This window comes from Dryas octopetala, chromosome 6 (genome assembly GCF_963921425.1).
Source record: "Dryas octopetala chromosome 6, drDryOcto1.1, whole genome shotgun sequence".
In the NCBI taxonomy this organism is placed as follows: Eukaryota; Viridiplantae; Streptophyta; class Magnoliopsida; order Rosales; family Rosaceae; genus Dryas; species Dryas octopetala.
The window spans coordinates 6,021,982-6,047,106 of NC_141371.1; the positions used below are offsets into that span (position 1 = coordinate 6,021,982).

Genomic DNA, 25,125 nt, shown 5'->3' on the forward strand with positions numbered 1-25,125 from the left:
CACAATAAAAGGGTGGTTGTGTTTGCTTCAATGATTGTCTTTAGGGTGCATGGTACAACGCATTAGGCTCCCAAAGCCTACATACAGGCTACAGAACATGGGCTCCAGGACCAGTCACTGTAGGGTCCCATGCTTTCTCTTTTATTACAGTTGGTAGGCCCATCAAACAAGACTGGACAAGAGAGTTTGGCCCACCTATTAGCAGTATGCTATTATTTTGTGGTGGGCCCCAAATGAACTTCGTCCGTTTGCTGTGCATTGTGGAATACCTTTTACGGTCGATGCGCCTCATAGAGTCTAATATCATATTTCATCATCTTTAGGCCTTTTGTATAAGGCAAGCACATGCATGATGCATTTCAATATAAGCATGATTTTATTCTGCAGTTTTTTAGTTTTTGCTTCCCCCAAAATAATGTGGGAGTTGCACTAAACCAAATTCCTATGGCTGAAGCATGAAAACTAAAGCTGGCCAGTAGATAGAAGATACCAAGATCAGATAGAGATATCATCTTGGAAATTTGAATGAAGGATGATTAAGACAATACCACCTTTGGAATAAAATATATGATATAAAGAGGAAAAACGAAAAGAAAGAAGGGATGTATATTAGAACTTTAACCACTAGAGCTACGAGTTCCCACAAATAATTTACTATATTTCACTAACTGTACATGTATGCTTGTATACAAACAAAATAAATTATTTTCTTCCTAACCACTTTCCCTATACAGCTATACTCTTCATGAAGTTGAGAGTAAAGATATTAATTAGACAACATATCAGAGAACAAATTTACAGTGTAAGAAAAGTGAAGGCAGCTTAGGAAGGAACTTGGTCCATCCACAAGGTCAAACACAGATAACTTCGTCTAAAAGATCATCAAAAATCATGTCCTCCAGCTCAAGCCCTATGCATTCAGAATCATATTGGAGGTTCATCCATCCATCGCTCTTTGCTAGATCTCTGCTCACAACGTAATCCAAGGATTGATCATCTTCTGGTCTCAAGCTCATGTAGCAGCTTATAAGGGCCCAGACTTCCTTGAGAACATGTTGTCTTGCTGGCATTGGACGGATGTGGCATAGTGAAGACAAGGGCAGGGGGCAGTAGCTGTATGACCTCCCATATATCTCCATCAATACCTCATTGATCAGATCAAACAAAAGAAAGTGATCACATTTACCACCTTCTTCATTTCCTGGACAATCAGGATCCTGGACCAAACATCCTTCCACGTCCTCATTCAACAAAGGATCAACTGGCTGGTCATCAGAATACCAAGTCCCAAGGGACTCACTCCTAGTGAAGCCAGACAGCTCTAATACATCTCGCACATAATTAAATTCAGCTATGTCTCTTGCATCAACTTCAATATGAGTCGGGTCATAGCTCAAGTGCTTGCTGGGAATTATCATTGTTTCGGTATCCACTCCACTTTCAACCACTTTAGGGGTATCAATAACAGACTCATCCTCTTGCTTGGCCAATTCCACTCCTATAAAACCAATATCCATAAGCATCCATCTCAGCGCTAAAGCTCACAAATTGGTGATTGATGCAGGAAAATAAGAGAATGGTTTTACTTTGCGATATGATTAACTTCAAATCATATTCTCTACACTGAAAAAAGTTTGCTTGATCGTTAAGTGCTAAAATTTAACGACTAATAATCTGCTAAATGGCTAACTTATATCTTCTTAAAACATATTGGTTGTTAGAGCACACCAGAATTTTGAAGTTTTGAAGGCATGCACTTGATTTCAGATTATGTAATTTCAAGGTAAAAGCTATAGATGGAAATTGAAAAGACAGACCTTCAGACAAGGAAAATTTTCTGGGGCTAGTTATATCCTGCAGAACATTAAAGTTGGGCAGAGAGACTAAACAGGGTTCTGAAATATCTTGTTCCTCATGAGAAACACTGTCCCCTGCTGTCAAGTTTTCAACATCATCACCAATCAAAACCGCCTGATCTTTTGTCTCATTGCTCTCGACTGATGTTGATGCTGCCTGATCTAGCTGCAAATGATTATCTGAATCTGGAGGAAAGTCTAGACTATTTTGTTCATCAAAGCTACTTCTTATGCTTATGTTACCATCCACAGCAGGAGATTCCTCACTCTGATACTTATATGATCTAATTTCAGGTAAGGAAAAAATCCTTCCCAGCGTTTTTGGAACAGACCGTACAGATGAGCCTGCCCCTTCTGTTCTCAATTTCAATCTCTCAGATGTATGGAATTTGGCTTCACTGTTAAAACTAGTCTCATACAACTGACAATACCTATCAAGTGAAGCATTGAGAGAAGATGTTCTTCTCATGTGATGCATTTGGTTTTTCTTGATGGAAGAAACCGAACGCTCGCTTTGACAACCATTTCCTGGACTGTCTTTGCCTTCTCTATTCAATGCAGGGTCCTTAGAATGGTTAACAATCTCCTTCTCCAATTCTTTAGTAAGCTTTTGGCCACGAGGAATCTTGTGGAGGATGGCATCCATGGCAATTATTTCTCTCTCTTTTCTACTCTCCTTAATTACATGCTTTATTTTCTGTCTAAGATCCTTGAAACGCCTAATTGCCACTTGATTCTCACCTTGGTTCTTCAAGTTTTGAACAGAACCATCCGCAGCATACAGAGGGATCGATGGCATTGCCCGTTCACCAGCATATTTCAAAGAAGTGGACCCTTTTAACTTCTTTGCTTGACTACCATTTTTTGACTTACTTTCCTCTTTTGCAGGAGACCCGATCCCCTCATGCTTGTGACTGAGCTGGATAGGCTCAGATCCTCTACCTGATTGGCCGGGTACAGGGAATGACTCTGACTTAGTTAAACCCATTTTTGCACTGGCTGCTTGTTGATTACCGAAGTGCTGGGCCAAAGGAGAGCCTGGATCTTGCAAAATTCTTAACATTAACTCCTTGTTTACATTGATTATATCCAAAGCCTCAAGAATATCCTTTGGATGGTGGAGTGAAGCATCTGCATCAAGTTCTTTTACATGTATCAACTTCTTCTCTAACATATCTCGCATGCTGTTATTGTCTAGCTTTTCTTGACTAACTGTGTTATCCTTCTGGTTCTCATTAACCTGGTCATGCACTGTGTAATCTCCAGTAACTGTTGGGCCACTCTCTCCACAATTGTTGTTGACACTGATTGATTCTTCATAGGATGTTGTTGGTAGTGGTTCAAGCTTGCTGGTAGCAGAAGGGCTTTCATTGTTTTGGTGAACAATTGTAGGACTTCCCTCATTCAATACCATTTCAGAAATTGGATCCAGGTTAGAAGGTGCTTCTAAATGATGCATGGATTCTGTTCGTTTCAATTGTGATCTTACAGGACAGCTTGAACTCCGGTTATGTCGACCCCTCTTCTTAGCCATTTCTCCAGCAATCCGTGCTATTCGGGACTTGACCGAAGCTTTGGCTGTTGGAATGGACTGGCTCATCTTTCCTTCAGCCTGATAAATTTCCAAATCAAATGCTGCTTTTGTCTATTACAGTTTCATGAGTAGAAAAAATAATTACCAAAAAACCTATTTGGTTATTATTCTACGATTTATTTACATATGGAAAGTGGATCTAAAGATGAACTAAATGGATGCTATCAGAATTTTTTTTTTCCTGACTTACAGTAGATTTAACCATCGTAGCATCATTGTCTGCTTGGACATTGTCAACACTAGAGGCATCTGCGCCATTTCCTGGATTTTTAACCCCTGCAGTGAAGCAGACCAAGAAAAAAAGGTCTTAACATAAATGAATATGATTTTACGTCACATATCATTTGCATAGCCAAAAATGTCAGCACCAAGTTTTCACACATCAATTAATGAAAGTGGCTAAGAGGTGATTATAATTGGAAGAAAATAATGGGTGGAAATAAAAAATTTTATATAATACAGTACAGAGTCAATTTTTCTTACCCACATCCTGTTTATTATTGCTTCGCCTCTTGTACATGAGTCTTTTTTTGACATGATGCCAGTGATGATACTTAATGATATGAAGTATCCCCCAAACGCACCCTGGAGGCCCATTCTCTGATGTAGAGCTAGTGTGTTTGTTATGCAAACTCCTTCCCATGGTTCACCAAATTTACCTCCCAAACCGACTTAGGGTGACAAATGACTTCAGCTACAAGCTTCTCAAACCTGATCAAAAGAACAAGCATATATGAGGCACAGCAGGAACAAGGAATTCCATTGTCATCAGATAGTGAACACTGCGTGTATCAAATTCAAAATGCTTGACATCTATAGAGAGTTTCAGTTAAATTATGGATTAAAAATTCCCCAACAGTGAATAAAGTGGTACATATCATATTGTTTAGTCATCAAAGAATTCAGAGTCCAAATAACAACATGTTATCTATATGACCAAGAACAAATTAAGCAACAATTTCCTTTATTGTTTCCAAAAGGCATTCCCTAATCAGAGTTTGATTGATACTTACAGAGGAAAAATCATGCATCTAAATTAGTCTAGAGGAAGAACCATTATTTCCCATCAAACATGCTGGGGCAAAGGAAGAGGAAACAGAGAAGACAATTCAACAACAATTAAAACAAAAATAAATATTCAACCTCTCAACCCCTAATCTACAGTCACAGAGGGCATCTTTTAGAAATTGATCCCACAGATAAAATCATATAAATTGAAGAGAAAACCCCAAAAGGGTAAGCAGTATATATTACTATTGATCATATTTCATACCAGTGAAAGGGTAATCGTGAGCTAAAACAAAGTCCCTGTGTCTCTTCGCAGCAGCCATGGCAAGAGAAAGAGAGAATCCCATGAATGTACGTGAAGGAGAAGAAGTAGAGAAAAGTTCGTGATTGTTTCTCCGTAGGTGGAAAGTGAACGACTAAAATGAGAAAAATAATAATCAAACGACCCCCAAAGTATTTGGAAGTCAAGCAAAGCCCCTCCCTATGTTTTCGGGTTGGGGTCAGATATTCGTCTGGTCTTCATATTCGTTCTTTAATTAGCTACTTTTCGTCCCCACTTTACCCGCCAACTGTTTCTCTCTTTCTTTCATGGTGACTTCGAGTCCTGAGTTCAACAAACAACAAAAGAATTTGTGGGGCTTGTAACGCTTGTTTGTGTGAAACAATCCCATGAAGAATTCCACATGTTCTATCAAAAAAAGAAGAAGAAAGAATTTGACACCCAACCTTGTAGTGTGAATTTGTAACTAAAGTCATTAAAGTGATTGATCTTATAACGGAAATAAAGCTAAGGCAGCAAGATGGTATTATGCACGTCCTAAGAGCCCTCTATTAGTAGGCTTATAACTTAGCTTATCACTATGCGTGGGTAGCAAATCACATCCATAATTAAGGGTTTATAACTTAGCTTATCTTTTTATAATTTTAACAGTGCTGGCCTTTTCAATTTGGGCTCAACTCAATGTCCCATCCAATAAGGATCTCTCTCTCTCTCTCTTGACTAACACTTTCGATCAACAATGGGTCAATGGGTCAATTGACAAGACAAGAATATCTCCAAAGCAAATTTCTCTCCACAACATTGGAGATATTGTAAGTTTGAATTTTCTTTCTAAGATTTAAAAATAAAAAATAAAAGGTCTGAGCATTCCCTTGGAAGGGCTTGAATGCTTGTGAATTTTGATAAGAGACTTCATTTGCTTGCAACTTCATGGGCTAATTATTTTCTCTCTCTTGTGAGATTGCAAATTCAGGGCCCATATTTCCGAACAAGTATGGGCCACCTAAATTGTTTATCTGATCCAGTAATCCTTGCAGCCCATTAGGTCCCTTTTTATTTTCCCAGAAGCAGTGAGTGACGTATCAAAAACATCCATGAACTTCGTTTATACTGCCTCGACCCTCCAAATTCTAAAATGAAAGAATCTGAAATGCATGAATACTTTTTTTTTATTTTATTATTAAGGGGAAGGGGATCCAGCTTGGGGGGCAATTCAACGGTCTTTTTAACTAGGCTATTCCACTACTATATCTAAAATGCATGAATACACCCAAATTTCTTTTAAAAAAGTGATTAATTATTTATAGAAATCTAACAACGGCACTCCTGAAGACAACCAATTGTTATTACATCACCAACTACATCACTCAAAGACTTTAATTAGAAGGAAAAGTAAGCATCAAAGGTTAAGGAACAATGAACCCACGACCCATCTTGGCCAATAAATTTGTCATCGGATTAGTCTTTCGGTATAGATGCTTAAAAGATAATTTTTAAAATGGATTGATTTTAACAAATGAACTTTTCCACTTGTTTTAATGTCACTTGAGTTAGAATTTATGGACTATAAAAATTAAAATGTTAGATTTTCATTCTATGAAGTTGGTATATTCGATTCTGGAAGAAAGAGAGAGAGGGAGTATCAAACCATTCATAAACTTAGATCGAAGCCAAAGTACAGTTTTCCTCTCAAATCAATTGTTAATAGCTTTAGATTATATATTTAAAAGAAATGGCATGCATGTCAAAATCAGAGCCAGAAATTAAAAGGAAGGGAAATACATGCCTATTATTGGAATACTAATTAATTGACATTTCATTTCAGCAATATAAAAATATATATGCATGACCTAGACAGGAAACATAAAATCATGGATATGCATATGGCCATGAAATGAAGTGTGTGTGTGTGTGTGTGTGTAAGCACCAAATGCCAAATTCCCTAGAATTATTAATTTACAGTTCTAATATGCTTCTGGGAAAGCTTGGCACTTGCTTTATTTCTTATTCTTTTTGTTTGGTTGTCAATATTTGAATGCAAGATGCATGCTGATTTCATCTTAAACAAAAGTGTCTAAAGTCAAATCTCCACTTGCAGCAAAGTCAAATCCATATTTTCATTATAAGAGTTTCAAAATATATATAATTTAAAAGAGAAACGTCATGAAAAATTAAAACAAAAGGAAACTAGAGGCACAAGAAATGAAAAAATACATACGTTGCTATAGTGTGGCAATTGAGATTCGCGTGTTATGTTAATTTTTGATTAAGGCATGTATAAGACTGATGTGTGGACAAAAACACGATATAATGTTGACACCAACATGATTAAGAAAATTTAAACATGAATTGTTATTAAATTGATAAGATTTCAATACGATTGTATCATACTCAACTCGATTATTTTGTATCGCTTTTAATTTGTATCCAGCTCAACCTGATTATTTTGTATCGCTTTTGAGTTGTATTCAAAATTACCACCCCTATACGCTACTTGTTACATAATTTGAATATTTTAAACTTCCTTTTTAATAAAGCATTCCTTCTTAATAATGAATATGACATCATGATCATAAATAACCTTTCTACAAATACATTGTGTATCAAAATCTCATTTATAAGATTTGAAATCGAAATTTTTTCCAACGATATAAAGATGAGTTTTTTATTAATAAGCCACAAGATACAATCTTTTTTAATCATAAACTCAAACTACTAATCTATTTATTTTTAAACTACAAAATATATTTTTAAGCCATAAAAAATATTTCTAAGCCATAATTTAAGAAAAATCAAGTATAGAGCATTTAATACTATTCAAATTTAAGTATACCAGAGTAAGGTATTCAAGTATATCCAAGTTTTAGTTTAATTTGTTTTGAATTCTTTTGAGAGTTTAAGGTTTATGGTATAGTCTTTAGAGTTTTAGGCTTTAAAATTTAGGACTAAAGCCCTAAAACTTTAAATATAAAATCATAAAACCTAAATTCTAAATGCTTAAACCTTAAAACAATACTACATCATTTAATAAACTGTAACTCTACGAAATTATAAAGTATAATTTTTTATATACTACATTATAACAAAATAAAGTGTAACTTTATGAGGGTTACATACGGCTTTGGGAAAAAAAAAAATTTAGTTTTAAGCTGGTTATTGTGTCTTAAAAATAAATAGATCTTTTACATGAGTTTATGAGTGAAATTTATAATTTTTGTAGCTTTTTGCTAATTTACTTTATAAAGATTGATGACACTAGAAAATTGGAAAACATTTTAAAAAATAAATCCAAATTTATTCCTCTCCATGCCAGGCACTGCATGATCTTTACCTTTTTTTTTTTAGTCAAATGATCTTTACCTTATCAAGTGAGAATTTGAGAAGCATCTGCAATTACTACTATTTGGGTTGTTGACTTTTGGATATTCCAGAATTTTTTACTATTTTCTTCTCAAACCCCACACGCTTTTACTAAAACTCAAAGTCAACTCCCACTATAAATGTTAAAATAAATAAAAAGAGCCATTATAACAAAATTTTGAAAACTATTTTAATAAAAAAATTTAAAAAACAAATAACCAACCAACCCAAAAGTCAACTCCTCCCTCCCTCCCTTTAAAAACACATTTATTTCAGTCTTCTCATTCCCTCTGTTTCACTTGCTTTGTACTCAGCCATGAACAATCAAATTTAGAGCTTCAAAAACTTGAAACCAAACCCATTTATTCATTTTTGTTTTCTGGGTTTTCATTTCAATGGGAAACGGCGTCGGAAAGATTGGCCACTGTTGTTCCAGCGCCGGAGAAATCTCCCAACGACATGACATATCCGTCGCTATATCCGACCCGCTCAACGAAGGTCTGGGCCATTCATTTTGCTACATTCGACCCGTCTCGGACGGTCCGGCGTCGTCAAAAGTTTACTCCGAGGACGCAAAATCCAAAACGACGACGTTCCGATCAATCTCCGGGGCCTCGGTTAGCGCCAACACATTATTCACACCCCTCTCCGCCTCGCAATTCGATCTCGACCCGTACAGCTCCGGGTTCGATCCAGCGGCGAGGTTCAAGAGCTCAACCTCGTTCGCTTCGATACCTCTGCAGCCGGTCCCTCGCGGGTGCCCGGGAGTTCCGGGTTCGGGTCCGATCGAGAGAGGGTTCTTATCGGGTCCGATAGAGAGAGGGTTCGTATCGGGTCCGATTGACCGTGGGTTGTATTCGGGTCCGATTCAAAAGGAGTGCGAGGAGAAACTGGAGAGAAGCCTTTCTTTTGGGTTGATAGAAAAACCCAAAAGAAAGAGTTTGATGAAGATTTTGAGAAAAGAGATTGCAAAGACACTGATTCGTGGGCTGAAATCCACTGTGGCGCCGGTAAAAGGAGCTGTTTCGACAAAAGAATCGGATTCGGAGAAGATGGTTGAGAATGTGACTCCGAGTACTACTAATTTGAGCAGCCATGTGAGCATGAATGAAAATGAGGATGGGACTGGTGATTACTCGATGGAGCAGAATCTTCAATGGGCTCAAGGGAAAGCGGGTGAGGATCGAGTTCATATTGTAGTTTCGGAGGAACATGGTTGGATTTTTGTAGGGATTTATGATGGGTTCAATGGCCCTGATGCCCCTGACTATTTGCTTTCTAATCTGTACTCTGCTGTGCACAAGGAACTCAAGGGGTTGCTGTGGAATGACAAGTTTGAAATCGAAGTCGAGTCCAGTGGTTTGAACTCGTCGAATTCGGACTTGGGTTCGTGTTCTTTCGAGGAATTTGGGAGACCCCAGATGGGTAATCAGATGATTGATGGAGTTGATAACGATACAGATGGTGATTCAAAGAGAAAACAGAGTAATGGGTTGGGAAATAAGTGGGAGGATACTCAGAGGAGGTGGAAGTGTGAATGGGATAGAGAAAGACCAGAGCTTGATAGAAAGTTAAAGGAGAATTTAAACCGACCAGTGTCAAATGGTGTGGCAGCTGTTGATCCCTCAGATGTTCTTAAAGCTCTTTCAGAGGCCTTGAAGAAGACAGAGGATGCTTATTTAGATGCTGCAGATAAGATGGTGACACAAAGTCCTGAGTTGGCTCTGATGGGTTCTTGTGTTTTGGTGATGATGATGAAGGGGGATGATGTTTACTTGATGAATGTGGGGGATAGTCGGGCGGTTTTAGCTCAGAAAGCTAAGCCCAACATCCAGCGGAGCTTGGACCGGATTAATGAGGAAACGTCAGATGATATTGAATCATCTAATGCTGATGAACATTGCAGTTTACATAATTGGACTGCAATTCAGCTCACTATCGATCACAGCACAAATGTGGAAGAGGTAATGTTTCTTGTCTCAAACACTTCTCTTTAGTGAACAGTGGATTTTGTGTTTATGTTTTCTGTTTGATGGTCTTCTTTGAGAGTAACTAAAGGCCTTTTTAATCTCAGGAAGTCCAAAGAATAAAGAGTGAACATCCAGATGATGCTTCTGCTGTACTGAATGAGAGAGTGAAAGGCTACTTGAATGTCACTCGGGCATTTGGAGCTGGCTTTCTCAAACAGGTAATTTGAGTTTAAGCTTACGTTGGATGGTGGGGAATCTTAACAAAAATGCAAGATACTGATTCATTACTTAAAGAACTCTGTTACATTTTCATGTTAGCAATTCAGTGTGTAAGAAAATTTGGTTTACAAGTAAACATGAATACCAATTACATCCAGATAAATATCATGTGAATGACAAGATTTTAAATTTTTAAGTATTTTGCTCTTGGTTTTTGTCATGGAAAATGTGATTATTGAAGGTGAAGGTGTAGCCCATTTTTGAATAAGCATTGACATCTGGTTTTGTTGCAGCCAAAATGGAATGATGCACTGCTAGAGATGTTTAGACTCAACTATGTTGGGACTTCCCCCTACATCACTTGTATACCATCACTCTACCACCACAAGCTCAGCCCAAGAGACACCTTCTTAATCTTGTCCTCTGATGGACTCTACCAGTATTTCACCAATGAAGAAGCTGTCTCTGAAGTTAAGTTGTTCATCTCTTCGTTTCCGGAAGGAGATCCTGCACAACATCTCATTGAAGAAGTGTTGTTTCGAGCGGCAAAGAAAGCTGGTAAACAAGGCCTTTCCTCTGAATGAAAAACTGAAAGATGTAATTTAACTATTTCTTGTTCCATTAAATTTAATGTATACATTTGGGGTTTGCAGGAATGGCCTTCCATGAGTTGCTTGATATCCCACAAGGGGAACGCCGTCGGTACCATGATGACATTTCCATTATTGTTATTTCATTGGAGGGAAGAATTTGGCGCTCATCCGTGTAAATAAAATGGCGTTCATCCGGGGTTATCTCAAGGCCTTGTATCCATATCCAACGAAAAATACTGCAAATAGAAAATACATTCACAGAAGGGTTGGGCAATTTTTGCCATTTGGTGTTTCATTTCTACCATTTTTTCCCCACAATCTTTGTAACATATCCATTAGGGCTCCAAGGAGACAGCTGCTCTATATGTCAAGGTGTGGAGAACAGAAAGGTGTTGAAATTTCCAATTTTGGTCCCATATGTAATTACAAATAGTAACCGGCCTTTTACTTCTTTTGTTTGTAGAGCGCAGTTTAAGTCTTTGAGAAACTAAAAGAACCATCATTTCTTCTTTTCTAATTTTCTTTTTCCCTTGACTAAAGAAAGAAAGAGGAGTTGTTGAAGATGAGACCTGTGAATCTTGTCCTGGAGTTGAAAAATATATTGATCCTCATGGGCATGAAAACCCCACCACAGAATCTGAATTCACTTTCACTTTATGATGTAAATCAACATCATCTACAGTCATAGTGGACAGGAAATGAAACCTTAAGAATCTTAATATTAGGAAATGGAGTAGTTGATGTAATTCAACCTAATAAGGGTTCATATATGAATTCATCCTCACCCCAGCTTCTCTTTACCAAATCTACTAATCTAGAACATAGAAGCCGCTTAGCTTTGTCCCTACATTATATGGGTTTCAACTCTACTTACATCATAATCAACACCTTTCTGAGGTATTCCAAGGACCCAGAAGAGCATGTTGGGTTAGGTATTAGCTGAATGTGCCTGTCCTCCATATCCGCGCCTTTTATGGTTAGGACTTAGGTATAAAATTTGAAGTCTTTAACTAATTGAAGTCTTTTTTCAAACCAAAAAAAAAAAAAAACTAATTGAAGTCTTCAACTATTTCGTTTGACATGTCTCATATGTGATGATGTTGACAATGAAACTATCATTTAACACTTTTCAAAATATGAAAATTCGTTGACAACAATGTAATTCTAGACTTGTAGTTAATAGTAAGTTCAACAAGTATTGAAGTTTTTGTGTATGCTAATTGCTATGAGTTCAAAAAGAATGTTATATTGGCTAAACATATATATAACAAATATTTCGTCCAAAAAAAAAAAACAAATATTGAAGACTTGACGTGTTAGTATATAAGTATATTCCAAATTTCCAATAGTATTATCCTTGAAAAATGTTCTAGAGAGAAGTTTCCATGTTTAATTGTGCTGTATGAAGTGCATGCAATCCCATCCTTTGTTGTTAATAATCTTTGACACGATTTTGTGTTATTCATGTTGCATTCTGATTCTGACTCTGCCTGATCGATTATTTCAAAATTCTAAATTGGCCTCTTCAAGGAGTAGTGATCACGTTCATATTACGGCATTACCAGATTAATTGACCAAAATAAATGACAAACGTTAGCATTTAACACATACTGATCGACTTTGAGTAACTTGTGGTAGATTGTAATAAATGAAATTATTGGGTTTTAAGGAATTAAAGTCAGAGATACATGCACGCATATGATACATACATCCGACTTCAATTTTTTTGATTGCTTATGTTTTTTTTTGGGGGTTACAGAGAAGACTTTTAGAATTCAATCCCTCAACAAGTACACGCATTAAGAAACACACATGAGGAATGCTAGCTATCTTTCTCAATCTACTATTCTCTCCGAATTTCTCTCTTATCATGATTAATATTCTAGTAGGTTGCCCTTTAGTTTGGTTTTTACGAATGAAATTTTTTAGTTTAGTAAATTGATTTTCACAATTTAAAAATTGAAAAATCCGAAATCGAAAAAAGTTAATTTAATTTTGGTAAAAATCGAAAAAATTTGGTAAACCGACTAATCATAAAAAATTATTATTGAAAAAAACCGAATCGATTATTACCGAAAACCCAAAATATATATCAAAAAACTGAAATAATTACTAAAATTTAGTTACATATGCTTACATAATACTCTTATGTTAGTAGTACAATAAATATTAAACTATTAATATTATAAACAACTATAAGAAAATATAATTGTATAATGTTATCATATTAATAATATCAAAAGTGTGAGTTAAGATATACTAGAGAGCAGTTTTGCTCACCTCCTTTAACTCAGGTGTATGCTCACCTCCCATCTAAAATATTGCCACGTGTTTAAAAAACTAATCATGAGTTAACTATTGTATTTAATTATTTATGATGTTATAATGATGAAAGAGAAAAATAATTTGACAACTCATTTCTTATTTTATCCTTATCTTTTATTACTCAACTTTTTTTTATCACCCGTTAATTTCTCTTTTCTCTTTTATTTAATTATTTCTAATAATTTTTACTTCTTTTGTTTTTTGCTCTTCTCCAGTACGCCTCTAGTATTCAAAAAATCACATCCATTTTTTTGGGTCTTCTCATGTATACACATTTATCTATTTTTTTAATTAATTAAAAAATAAAAATATTCTAACAACACATTTGCAATTCGAACAAAAAACTCATTTGCAAAGTTTAATCTAAAATGTTGGCCAAACAAAAATCTAAAACAACTCATTTACATACATAGAAAATCCAATAAAAAAGTTACATGAGTTAAAAAAAAAAAACTATGTCGTTGCAACTATTCTTCTCTCTTCAAATGCTGCAACACCTTGGATTGACCTAAGAATTTGTTTGATCTGAAAAGGTCATATATGAGACAAGAAAGAAGAATTCTTAGGCAAAAAAAAAAAATGTGTTGTTGGATTATTTTTTTTTTAATCAATTAAAAAAGTAGATAAAAGGTGTATACATGAGAAGATCCAAAAAAATTGGATGTGGTTTTTTGGGTACTGGAGGCATACTAAAAAAGAGCAAAAAAAAAAAAAGCAAAAAATTATTAAATGCATGTGGTTTTTTAGATATTAGAGGCGTACTGGAGAAGAGAAAAAAACAAAAGAAGCAAAAATTATTAGAAATAATTAAATAAAAGAGAAAATAAAAATTAATAGGTAATAAAAAAGTGGAAAAAAGTTGAGTAATAAAAGATAAGGATAAAATTAGAAAATAGTTGTCAAATTATTTTTCTCTCTCATCATTATAATATCATGACTAATTAAATATAATAGATTAACTTATGGTTAATTTTTTAAACACATGGCAGCATTTTAGATGGGAGGTGAGCATACACCTGAGTTAAAGGAGGTGAGCAAAACTGCTCTCTACAATTATTTTCTAATAAGGAAATGTTATTATTTTTAGGAAAACAAGAATCTCATATTTAGGTAAGTAATGCATATATATATACATACTAAATTAATAGGATATGTACTAAGATATATTATTAAACTACTTATACTAGTATATATTACTAATATTAATATTATTGCAATTAATACTAGTACTATACTAAACTACCAATACTACTCGTGCAAATATATATACATCAAACATTATTGTTATGCATTATATTTGATTAAATTTCAATTTATATTGGTATATAATAATTAGTATTATTATAATTAAACCGAAAATGAACCAAAAGTATTCAATACCAAAATTACCAAACCGAAAAGTACCAAAAATTTTGGTGTTGTTTTGGAAAGCCCCACTACCCCAATAGCGAACCGAATTGACCGATGGGCAGCCCTATTAATTCTACAGCGTAATCTAATAATTGGCATCGTTCATTTGTAAGATAACCCTTTAAATATAATCTCTGCAAAAAATCATCACAATCGAAAATCTTTTGATCATGTAACTTTTATCAAATAAATTAACATACGGTTTTGGGAACAGTTAGACTCATCGTCTTTTTATTTGATAACAGTTACATGACCAAATAGTTCTAATTTGGTTGAATTTTGGCAAAGATGATCTTTAAAAAATGAATGATTCAAATCGTTAAACTACATTACAAAATGAGAATAATAAAATAAATGGCAAATTACACAAAAGTACCTCAACTAACCACCCTATTTCAGTTGAGTACTCCAATAAAAAAAAGTTGCTCGTAGGTACCTCAATTACTGATTTTGCACACCTAGGTATCTTCGTTAACTATTCCGTCAAGAAACCGTTAATTGTCCACGTGGCACACTAACATACCTTTAAAAAAATGCCACGTGGACAAAAAAATAATAAAAAATGAAATAATTATTTTAAAAAACTAAAAAAATTAACAACTCAAAAACTCAAAAACAAAAAACAAAAAACAAAAAACAAAAGAAAAAAAATGGAGTTGCAAGGGCTAGTGCAGCCTCCCACCCCTTCCTCCGAGACCCACCCAACCCAGCCATCCACCCCTCCGACCCCAGCTACCCTGTCGCCGATCCACCCACCACGCCGCCGACCCACTCGGCCACCCACCCCTTCTTTCTCCCCCCTCTCCTCTATCTGCCTCACTATCTCTCTCTCTCTCCTCACCCCTCACTTTCTCTCTCTGCCTTGCTCTCTCTCTCTCTCTCCCCAACCGAGCCACCCACCCCTTTCTCTCCCCTCCCCTCTCCTCTCTCTCTCTCCCCGAAACCTCAGCCCCGACCCGTCCCGCCCCGAGCTCCACCTTCGTTCAGATCTAAAAGAGAGATGCGAAAGCATCGGAAGCTTCATCCATGGCAGCCTCTGGCTTCCACAATATGTTCTCAATTCCAATTTTCAGAGCCGATTAATTGGCTCAGTGCGGTCCTGCACAGCAAGCCGCTCTGACACATCACAAGGTGATTTGAGATTGCACTGGATCAAAGCTTCAACAAAGTAGCAGGTCTCATCCTTGGTGGGTCACTGGATTGGGTGGCCGACGCGGGGGAGGAGGAGGGAGAAGGGCTCGGGGCTAGGATAAGCATAGTTAGCCCTATGATAGCAATCCAGAGCTACATGCCCTATTTTTCCGCAAATTTGACATTCTATAACAGAGGAAGAATGGTTCTGAGATGATCTATCTCTGTCATAGCAATTAACTGCTGTATGTCCTCTCTTAGAGCATATTTGACACTCAAGTACTTGTCTTGCTCCATTGTTCCAACCAGCCATGCCCCAATTATTGTTTCTGCCACCATTTCCTCCATTATGCCAACCTCTACCTCCACCAGAATTGAACCTTCCTCCATTGTTACCCCGATTTCCATTACCATTTCCACCTCTTCCAAAATTACCATTTCCATTTCGACCACCATTCCAGGAATTACTATGCTGATTGGTATTCCACCTGCTACCACCATGATTATAGCCACCACCATGATTATTATATCCACCTTCAGAAGTAGTACCATTAGAGTACACTTGATAACCAGTACCATTACCAAAGTTTGCACCTGAGTGATTACCATCTGCGCCAATACCATAGCCAGACAGTCCTACATTACCAGAATTCACACCAGAATTCACAATTGTATGTTGTGTAGACTGACTAGATGAAGACAGAGGGACCCTTGCCACCATAGCTGACATTGAATGACTAGATGCCAAAGCAAGAGACAACTTTTTATTAATGTCTTGTTCAGCAGCTAAGAGTTGAGATCTGAACTCCTTCATTGCCATTGGTCCTTGATGACCTCTCAAAACAGCTTTCACAGGATCAAACTCATCTGGCAAACCATTCAGAGCCACTACATACACATCTTCATCATTCACATAAACCCCTACTGCAGCCAACTGAGCTCTAGCATGCTTGATCTTCATTAGAAATCTCTCCACAGTGTCAGCACCCTTCTGCAAAGTTTGAAAATCTGTCTTAAGCTGCATAATTGTAGCTCTGTAATCGGTACTATATCTCTCCCTTACATTCATCCAAGCCTCATGAGCAGAACAACAATCAAGAATGTATTCCATCGAGTCCTCAGTGACAGATGCCATTAGTAGACTAATTAAAGCTTTGTCAGTTTGATCCCATTCAAGAAAAGCCCCAGTAAACTCTGAAGTACTCATCCCACCTTCATCAAGAACAAATCTTGGTGGACAAACAACAGATCCATCCAAGAAACCAAATAGGCCATGACCCCTTAGCACATTTCTTACTTGAAAACTCCATTTAAGGTAGTTCGAATCATTCAACCTGAGAGTTAGGAATGGCAGCAAACCATCTATCTTATTTGCAATCGTCATGCTTACAAACTCAATCAATCAAGAATTTCACAGTACCAGTCTTCTCAACACTTTACAGACACAAATAAAAAAAAATTACCAACCCTTCACAATTCTTCACAATAAAATTTTTTTTTTTTTTTCACAACAATTCTTTATCAACAATTCACCAACAATTCACCAACTCACAATAACACTTCATATCAACTTCACAAACAACAATTGGTAATTACCAAATCAACAATCACAGTACCAAGATTTACACAACTTGTTTCTTAATCAAATCACCTATCAGGAAATCATCAAAGATCCACCAAAAAACCATCAAGAAAAGCAACTATACCCACTTCACCAAAAGAAAGCAACGATACCCACTTTACAGGAAGCAAATAGACCCATTCTGAAGTAACCCACTCTTCACAAATTGTCAGACTTGATTCTTCCAACTCAACAAACCAGAGATGAATACGATCGACGAACCAGAGATGAATCACTCATTCACCTAGCGGAGCCGCTGTGAGAGAGAGAAAGACGAGCGGAGATGAACCCAATCTGTGTCTTTGAAGATGAATTCAACAAGATACCATCTCAATATTGAAGTAGTACAAAGGGGAAGAACGAGATTTGGACCTGCTCTGATACCATGATCACAGTACAAACAAGAGCACAGAAAGTTCAAGAAAAGGAAAAAGAAAGTGAGAAGGAGAGAAAGAAGAGGAAGCTCTGATTGATTAGAATTGTCAAGTTACAGAAATGAACAATACATCAGGCTTATAACAAACGAAACCAGCTGACTAACAAAACCAAACCAGACTAACCAAAATGCTAACTAACTCATTATCATCTAACGAAATAATCCACATGTCATATTCCTATTGATCAAGACTAACTAATTCTTTAAACAGCTGGAACCACTGGGATCTTGACACCTCTATCCTCAACAGCCATCAGCTAGGTCGATGCAAACACTCCATCTCGATTGATTGCGGTCGATCTTCGTTGAGTGTGGTGGCTTCTTGATTTCAGAGACAATTTGCTGTAAATCGCATGCCCTGATAGCAAAGACTTCAACGTTGTTGTGGGCCTTGAGAGTTCTTCCGGAGATGGGTAAGTTGGAAAAGGAGGTAGATTGCGCTGCACAAGCCCAACTAATTAGAAGTTGTTCTCCATAGAAATCACCTTTCTTAAGATGGCTAATAGTGCTCAGAGCCGTCCCTGAGCAAGGGCTAGAGGGGCGACCACCCAGGGCCCACTATCAAGGGGGGCCCAATTATATATATATTATAATATTAAAAAAATTAAATTTAAAGCTATGGTATGAAGAGGTCTAGTAAGTAGTAATTAAGGTGTTCAAGGTTTATATCTAAGAGGCCCAAGTTTGTAAGAGGCCCAAATTAAATTTATAATAACTAAAGTAATAATTAAATTCAATTTTTAGACTTTTATTTCTTTATTGAAAAGCTTAAACGTCAAAATGTTTTTTATATTAAACGAATAAGGGTTTTGTTTTTTGTTTTTCTCTTTCTCCTTCCCTCCCTTACAGTCTCAGACTCTCTCAACTCTCAATCATTTAATTTCTCTTCCTCAGTTGAAGTTCCTCCATAATCCATTCGATCAAATTTTCGATTCTCAAGGCTTCAGCTCGATGCTCTTCTTCGATTAACTATCGGATTCTCTTGATCTCTTTTTTAGTCCTCGTATCCTCTCCATTGTCTCCAAAGAAATTAGGGTTTTGTTCAAAGTTTAAATTTTTTGTTCAAAGCTTGTATGTCCAAAGGCCCTATAACTTTAATTATTTATTGTCCCAAGTTTTTTGTTAAAAATTTGTACAAACTATAATATTATCTCATGTTTAATGAAACTATCATTTTATTTTTTATTTTCGAGCAAAAGTAAATGGAAAACATGCCTACATAATTTTATATTTTTTTCTTTATATACAAAAGGGCCCTTTTTAGATTTTTGCCTTGGGGCCTCTAAAAAGTCAGGAACGGCACTGTTTAGCTCCATTTACACATACCGCTCTCTCTATATGAAAGGACTAAAAATGTGAAAACTATAAATTTGTGAAAACAACATCACAACATGAATGCATAATGCTTGACAGTTGGCCTTACACTTTACTAGAGCACAGTTGAGGTAAGGTAGGTACGTACATGGCTAAATCCGGTCGAGGATCCGCGATGCAATCAGAGGAACCGTTGAATGCGCTGATTTTGTGATGAGTCTGCATCTAACGGACCTCCGAGTCCGAGTTCATTTCCACCTCGCCACGATGAAGGACTGAAGGTCCCTTGAGCTTGAGTAAGTTGGTGGACTAAATAGTTTGTAATAAATGAAATTGTTGGGTTTTAACTTTTTAGGGAATACTCATGATACACATGGGCTGACTTCTGTTTGTACCGGTTTTGGGCCTGGCCCATTTGCCCCACATTTTTTTTTTTGGCCAAGACATTTGCCCCACATTGAAGAGTAAGAAAAGAGAATGCCCATTGGTTGCATTTGCAAATATAAATTAAGGCGGCCACTTCTGCCTAAGTCGAGGACACTTTTTACTTTCTCAAATTTTTATGGCTTTTACATAAGCTATAAGCAATTGTAAGTTTGTAACATGCATCTCTACATGTACAATGTAATTTTTTAAGGATAATGTTAGGCGTACTATATTTTAGTATCATTTTGTGTACCATCTTCTTAATAGAATAAAAGTGAGACCTATTTATAGAGAAGTGATATACAAAATAGTACCAAAATATGACACATTTATAACACATTTAACATTTTCCATTTTTCTATTGTAGTGAAGTGAAATACAATAATATTATCATCAGTGAACGTATTTCAATTGAGTGAACCATGTAAACACTATGTCTTCTTCTGTGAGAGAGAGGTTGCTCAACCAAACTTTTCCCTTGTAATTTACGCAAAATAACATGAAATGTTATTAAGAGTCTAGCTTTTTTGAGAAATTAATTATGAAAAACTGTTTTATAAAAGTTTTGGGATTAATTAAATGATATATGGTTTGTCAGCTTTATATTAGAGTTAAAATCTAACATCTAGTCTCAACAAAATCAATTGACCAATATTAATGACAACATTAGCACTTAAAACACATACTGAGTTTGAGTAACTTAGTGGTAGGTTTCTAATAAATGAAATTGTTGGATTTAAAAAAAGTGTGAGATACATGCACACAGATATGATACATACACCCGACTTCAATTCTTTTCATTACTTAGGTTTTTTTTTCATGTCTTAACATAAACACTAAATACGACACGTTGTTTTGTTCCTGTAACATTGGGTAACCTATTTATTTATAGAATCTAAATCCAATTAAGATCGACTAGAATTCTCTGCGTTGTCCTATTTTTTATTCAAAGAATACTGGTTTTTTGAACTGTCAATATCGTTCTGCCTATTGTTTGAACTAGTATATATCAATGGCTAACACAAAAAAACCAATTATTGTTCGGAGTACTATTAATGTATTGTTTATAATGAGAGGGCCCAAGGCCCAAAACAAACACAAGTACATCAAAAAGATTGTCAGTGAAAAGGCCCAAAACAGAAGAGTAGGACATGAACGCCTAGGTAAAGTCCAAGCTTATTCCAGCAAGCCCATCAACAACTACATGTTACTCATTAATTTTGGAAACCATAATAAACAAGATTCATGGCCATGATCCCTCTTTGCATGACCCTAGACATTGCCATCAGCTACCTGGATGTGATCGGTACTCTCCGTTGAGCGGGAGAGCAAAATACGCTGTAAATCTTTGGCCATGATAGCAAAGACTTCAACTTTTTTGTGGCACTTAACAGTTCTTTTCGAGATGGGTAAGCCGGAAAAAGAGGAGGTAGGTTGCGCAGCCCAATTTAAAAGTTGTTCTCCATAACAATCACCTTTTCCAAGATGGTCGATACTGCTTGAGGAAGCAGAACTTGTTCCACCATCATTGGTTGTGTAGGTCAGTGCAGTACCCAACGTGATGAAGATCATTAAATCAAGTGGTTCTCCCTCACGAATAATATAGCTGCCCTTATCATGCGTCACTTGGTCAAGATGGTCACAGATTGCCTTCAACACTTGTTTGTCCATAGTTTCAAGCACTGGAATCTATCGTCAAGTACATGTGAAGAGGATAAATCCAATAAGCAACGTTGTTATACTAAGAGATGAGTACAACTTATTGTCAAGTATATAGAGAAACTTACTTTCTGTAGTGTAGCTAAAAAGAGATGGCGTTTGATGTATCTTTGTAATTTCATAGAAAGAAGAGAGAAAATATTCTCCGTATCAAGATTTTCGTCGTTTTGAAGCCATTTGTATATCATTATCTCAACCGGCATCGCCATATTAGGGAGGCCATATTCAGATGATATGAATTTTATGTTTCCACGTATGATATCCATCTTCCGCCAAACCCTAAATGATCTATCAGTTGCCTGCATAAATGTCTATTCGAGAACAAGCAGGTTCAACTAATTAAAATTAATCCTGAGATATATATGGGGGCATAAATTTACACGTATGGTATACCTCAACAGAAGGAGCCTGCTATAATGGATATATAAGTTTTCGCATGTGTACAGCATATTATTGAGCCGGAAGTAATAATATTATTTCAACCCAAAACTCATATTGTTCTTCCAATCTAATCACAGAATCAATCGGAGAAGAAGAGCTGATTTATTCATCCACATGCGGTGTTGCAATCATAGAATAACTATAATACCAATTATTTAATGCACTAAACACATTGCAAAGAAATTAATTCCACAGTTTTTAGAATCTGTTACACTTTCACTTCCGAATGAGTTTAGTTGTGAACCAATCTAATCAGTTTAGATTTTTTCAAATCATATACTAAATAGAATCGAACCACTTCATTCATTGTCCGTTTGAGCAGTTTGGAGAGATATGTAGGACAAAAACACAAATTAAGAAAATATAAAGGAAAGATGAAAATGAAAGTGAGAAAAATATGAAAAAAATGAAAGAAAAAGATGAAGATCGAGAAGTTATGAAGAGGGAAAGGAAGATGGATACATTGCTTATAGGGAGGTTGAGATTGAGAGGGGAGAAAGATGAGATGAGTGAGAGGAAACCAACATGCAAATAATGATTTGGTTCAATTAATAAGAATTGATAAATATTTTTTGTGTGTAAAATCGAAACCAGATCGTGCCGAATTATTTAGTTTGGTCTGTTTAATTGGTTAAATGTGTACTCACCCTTATTACAGCAAATAATGATGAAAATACTTAATTTATGACCAATCACACGCATGATCATATCAAGTTTAGGTTGTGATAAACAATAAAAGATAGAATTTGATTAAAGTCTTCACAGTTCACCTTTTGAGTTTTAACAAGGAAATGATGTATCCTTCCTATAATCAGAAGCTAACGCAACATATATACATGCATGCATAGAGCTACTCAAAACAGAAAGAAATTAATTTATAAGGAGTTTAAGCATAAAGAAATCATTTTATATAAAGAGGCATCACCAACCTGCAAATGGCCAAGGAGATATATAAATAGTATCAAGCCACTTATAGAAATACAAACCACAAAGAGGGTTTCCCATGCGTAGGTACTGGTCTTGAGGTTTGAAGCAAAAGAACTGCAAAAATCCAATAAAGCAATATATAAAATACGATATCTAAGAAAAGGAACACAAAGGCTTCTTCTAATGCAATTAATATTTAGAACTGAGAAGGATTCAAGGATAAGACGCGTTGGAGAAAAATATCAGAACTAATTTTAATAAGAGAGATAGACATGCACATATTAATATGCACAAGGCAACATTATTCTGAAATGATGTATATATTTATCAAGATGACATTTTTTGGCTAAGTTTGAATCCTATTTTTTTACTGTTAACTAACCCTCGATCTGTTGCTTCTAAAATTATTTTATTTCTAAATTTTGTGATATGTGCAATAGGCAAGAACAAAAGATATATATATATATATATATATATCTGTGTGTATGTGTACAAACCTCAGATTTCGTAGACCCCACGAGAAACATTGCAAGAACTTTTGTGGAAAATTTGTTGACCTCAAAATGCCAGATTGGAGAGCATCAAGAAATATGCCAAAATCGAATATCGTTGCATTTGGTGGATTTATAGGACAAAAATTATTTAGAACTGTGATATTTCTGAATGTATTGTCATCACAATTAAAAGTACTAATTTCACATCCATTTTCACTTCGACAAGAGTATCCCCAACAATCTATCTCTCGTTGAAGAGAAAAAAAATACCAAAATGCTCCAAGTACCTAACAACCAAGTTCAAAATATAAATTAAAATATTGTAGCAAAAAAATAAATTAAGATATTTTACAAAATATAAATTAAGATATTGTACAAAAAAAAAAAAGATATGGTACAAAAATAAATCAATTAAAATACTGTAAAAAATTAAACTAAGATAAGATGGAGACTTACATGACTAGCAAGGATGTACAAAATAAAATTGATTAGACCTGGAACCCATATTGCAACCTCTTTGTTAGGAATACTCTTGTCAAGATTCCTCTTGTTAAGTTTCTTACAGAATCTGTAGATAGGATAAACTCGTGGCAGATATTGCAACACAATAAGTGAGTTCAGAATCCTCATTCTAGTCAAAGATCTTGATCCCCTCATTGTTGAAAAGAAAATTAAAATTACTATCTGCACACATCACACAGAGGCTTAAGCCAGTTAAATCTAATTATGTAGTGACAAATATATATTGAATCAATTAAGATATTGAGCTGTCATAATTCAAATATGTCACGTAAAAGTCAACAAATAAGAGAGATTAGGAAAACAATGTAGTACTCATGATCCAGAAGGGATTCTCTTACTTGTGGAATAGGAAGAGCAGCTAAAGTGTCATTTGGGATGTGTGACTTCCAAATCTCCATGGCTAATTCCTTAGCAAATCCAAAACTGAGATGGAAATGGGCCCAACGTCTTGCTCTTTCAAGTATATCAGGAATTTCGAAAATAATGTTCAGTATATAAGGTATGTCTGTGACTGTTCTCAAAACAAGAGCTATTTTCTTCAAGTTTTTGTCGAATGCGAGACACTTCATATTCTCGTCAAGGATAGGAAGGTACAAGAACAGAGGATCCAATAAGATAGCAAAAGAACATGATATTGAAAACATATTATCCCAAAATAAGGGAGGACGTGGCAGCGTTGGATGAAGAAACATTTCCTTTGTTGTTGACCAGCTTATACTTGATCTATCTCCACGGTCTGTCGTGGCAGATTTCCCCCTTGCAATTCTTGAAAACCAATATTCTGGCATACTGAACAAAACACAGCAAACATAAAATTGCACCCATGATCAGATCGATAGAATTAAGAAACATTGGAGCCACTGAAGCTATGGTATAATTGTTATCTCTATCTAGGGCTACTCTAGTTTTTTATTTTTTCATATAAAAAATAAATAAATAACAGTACGTCCATGTACTGTTGCGAAATTAATTTGTAGACAATATATTAATCCAACAATAAAAATAAACTAGGTGACAAATAAAGCTAGGTTCCCTTAAATTATACATATTAATAAAATGATGTTTACAACTACATTCGGTATACATATTAATTATTGTGAACACCAACGGCAGATACAAGTCCTATTGTTTGATACAAAATTTACTTCAAAACAAAAAGAAAGATGGTTTTAGAGTTAAAGAAACTAACCTCGCAAGGTCATCAACTGACTCGTCATCAGAGCTCTCCATAACCGAAGCTTATTTAATTATGATACAAAATCCTCTGTACTATTAATAGACTCGATCGAGGAGCTTTACACCACAAAAGTACTGAATGTTGACTCTGCAAATTTAAAGAACTCGATCAAAGTTATTAGAGAATCATCACTTTTTAGTTTTGGAAAAGTGTGGTATAATGAGAAGTTCCAAGTATGGTTTATAATGTATATATAATGAGAAGTTTGGTATAAATTAAGCTTTCATTCAGCCAAGTTGTTA

At 35.6% G+C, this 25,125-nt stretch overlaps 3 protein-coding genes across 3 annotated transcripts; 1 reads left to right on the forward strand and 2 right to left on the reverse strand.

Annotated features, from left to right (window-relative positions):
* Positions 1-588: 588 nt before the first annotated feature.
* DAU1 (TRM32-like protein (DUF3741)) lies at positions 589-5,113 on the reverse strand. Its single transcript, XM_086247225.1, is given in 6 exon segments — positions 589-858; positions 861-1,498; positions 1,818-3,468; positions 3,641-3,726; positions 3,934-4,161; positions 4,724-5,113. Coding segments are annotated over 5 exon segments (2,571 nt in total). The 5' UTR covers positions 4,094-4,161; positions 4,724-5,113; the 3' UTR covers positions 589-822.
* Positions 5,114-8,422: 3,309 nt separating this feature from the next.
* On the forward strand, positions 8,423-11,382 carry LOC147281649 (putative protein phosphatase 2C 4). Its single transcript, XM_086247606.1, has 4 exons — positions 8,423-10,062; positions 10,173-10,286; positions 10,581-10,845; positions 10,941-11,382. Exons 1-4 carry the CDS (start codon positions 8,494-8,496, stop codon positions 11,054-11,056), a joined length of 2,064 nt encoding a protein of 687 aa, XP_086103732.1. The 5' UTR covers positions 8,423-8,493; the 3' UTR covers positions 11,057-11,382.
* A 6,664-nt stretch (positions 11,383-18,046) lies between these two features.
* Positions 18,047-24,876, reverse strand: LOC147281650 (cyclic nucleotide-gated ion channel 1-like). The gene is made up of 8 exons (XM_086248122.1): positions 24,836-24,876; positions 23,985-24,435; positions 23,581-23,808; positions 23,128-23,411; positions 22,633-22,744; positions 21,331-21,573; positions 21,019-21,232; positions 18,047-18,324 (listed from the first exon to the last, which is right to left on the reverse strand). The coding sequence occupies exons 1-8, from the start codon at positions 24,874-24,876 to the stop codon at positions 18,047-18,049; spliced, it is 1,851 nt and encodes a 616-aa protein (XP_086104248.1).
* Between the last annotated feature and the right edge of the window lie 249 nt (positions 24,877-25,125).